At 34.9% G+C, this 1,985-nt stretch overlaps 1 protein-coding gene across 1 annotated transcript in view; it reads right to left on the reverse strand.

Annotated features, from left to right (window-relative positions):
* The window catches only part of LOC106869633 (cadherin-23), a 76,589-nt gene that overhangs the window by 65,061 nt on the left and 9,543 nt on the right, over positions 1-1,985 (reverse strand). Inside the window, exon 3 of the mRNA XM_014915448.2 lies at positions 1,499-1,702. Within this exon, the coding sequence (XP_014770934.2) occupies positions 1,499-1,702 (204 nt within the window). The remainder of the gene's footprint in view (positions 1-1,498; positions 1,703-1,985) is intronic.

Raw genomic sequence — 1,985 nt, forward strand, 5'->3', positions numbered from 1 at the left:
CACACACACACACACACACACACTTTAAATGTTTCACTGATTTCTTTCGGCTTCGAATCCTCCTAAGATCAAGCGGCCATTTATAAAAAAATAGTTTTCATTTTTATTTATATTTTATTTGATTCTATTTTATTTTATTTCTCAGCTTAAGAAAGTATATCGCTTCGAGTTCTGTCTCCCTTGATTATAATCAAAACCCTGAGTTAGTGTGATATTTTACGGTCGAAATAATACGCTGGCTTATTACGAAGACAATGTTAGAAGTATGGGGTTACAAACGTTGGAAAAAAGCCCAGTAGTTAATAAGATCAAAATAAACATGGCAGATACTATGCCAAAGACAGCGTTCAAGTAAAAACACTAAACATCAGACGATAGTGTATCAAACATTTTATCGTCTGCTGGTTTCCGTTTTCTTCCTCCCTTCACAACACAATACATGTGAATGACCTGAGAAAATTTTTACGCTTGTTTTTATTTGTATTTTATATTTAATTGTTTATTTTTACATTTTTCTTTTTTTTTTTTTCCTCGCCTTTAGAATTATAATGGTTTTCAACGGAAGAACGAGGTTATTACATTTCGGCAAAGATGGCAAGATGGTGTAGTTGCACAGATTTCTCTCCACCCCACCGCCCACTCCGCGAGTACATGTATTTAATTTAATTTTATCGAGATCTAAAAGGACGAAAAGCGAAGATGAACATTTTGGCGGGATTTGAATTCAGAAAGTAAAGGGCATTAACTGAATACTATTAAGTTTGTAATCCGGCACTGTAAGTATTGTACCAATCAGTATCTGTCAAAATAATAATAATAATAATAATAATAATAATAATAATAATAATAATGATAATAATAATAATAATAATGATAATAATAATAATGTCAAAATTTAAAGAAGAGTGCCATTTGCTATCTCGTGAACAATATTTCGACATCTTGCGTGTCTTCCACTGTTTATCTTGATATGAGATCACCATGTCGCGCACATATGGTTGTGATGCATGTGCCTGGTGTACCCTTATCAGACGGGTAGTCATGAAGGGTATAATGGGCTTTGTATATTTTACCCCAGTGTCACTTTGATGGCATGCACTGCTCTCTCACTCGATACGGATAATAATAATAATAACAATAATAATAATAATGATGATGATGATGATAATAATAATAATAATAATAATAATAATAATAATAATAATAATAATAATAATAATAATAATAATCCTTTCTACTATAGGCACAAGGCCTGAAATTTGGAGAAGAGGAATAGTCGATTACATTGACCACAGTACTCAGCTGGTACTTATTGTATCGAACCTTAAAGGGTGAAAGGCAAAGTCGACCCCGGTAGAATTTGAACTCAGAACGTAAAGACGGACGAAATATCACTAAGCTTCTGGAACCCTCGTCGTCGTAATCGACGGAGTGCCAGTTATGTATGTATTTATATGTGTGATCGAGCGGTGCTTTTACCCTGCAGGAATGTACTTACTTCGTCCCGATCATAAACCGTCATTATGCTTCCTTTACTAAACGAGATCGGCATTCCTTTCTGCATATTCTCCAAAACGCTGGCCACGTACGCCTCTCTATTAAACGATGGCGCTTTATCGTTTACGTCCATAACGGTAATGGTAACCAAAGTTGTTGCTGTGATGTTTCCTAATTGAGGAAATACCTGGTTAGATTCTTCAGCCTGTAGAAAATAAGTAAAATACAAAACAAAATAAATACCATAAATACATAGAGATTTAAACAAAACATTTATAGTGTATGCGTGTGTGTGTTTATGTATTTGTGGATGTGTGTGAGTGTGCGTGAATGCATGTGTGTATGTGGGTGCAAGTGTGTGTATGTGTGCGTGTGTATGTGTGTAAGTGCATGCATGTGTGCATGTGTGTATCTGTGTGTGTGTGTGTGTGTGTTTATATACGTGTGTTTGTATGTGCCTGTGTATGTGTGTAAATGTGTGTGCACGT

Source organism: Octopus bimaculoides, chromosome 22, assembly GCF_001194135.2.
Source record: "Octopus bimaculoides isolate UCB-OBI-ISO-001 chromosome 22, ASM119413v2, whole genome shotgun sequence".
In the NCBI taxonomy this organism is placed as follows: domain Eukaryota; kingdom Metazoa; phylum Mollusca; class Cephalopoda; order Octopoda; family Octopodidae; genus Octopus; species Octopus bimaculoides.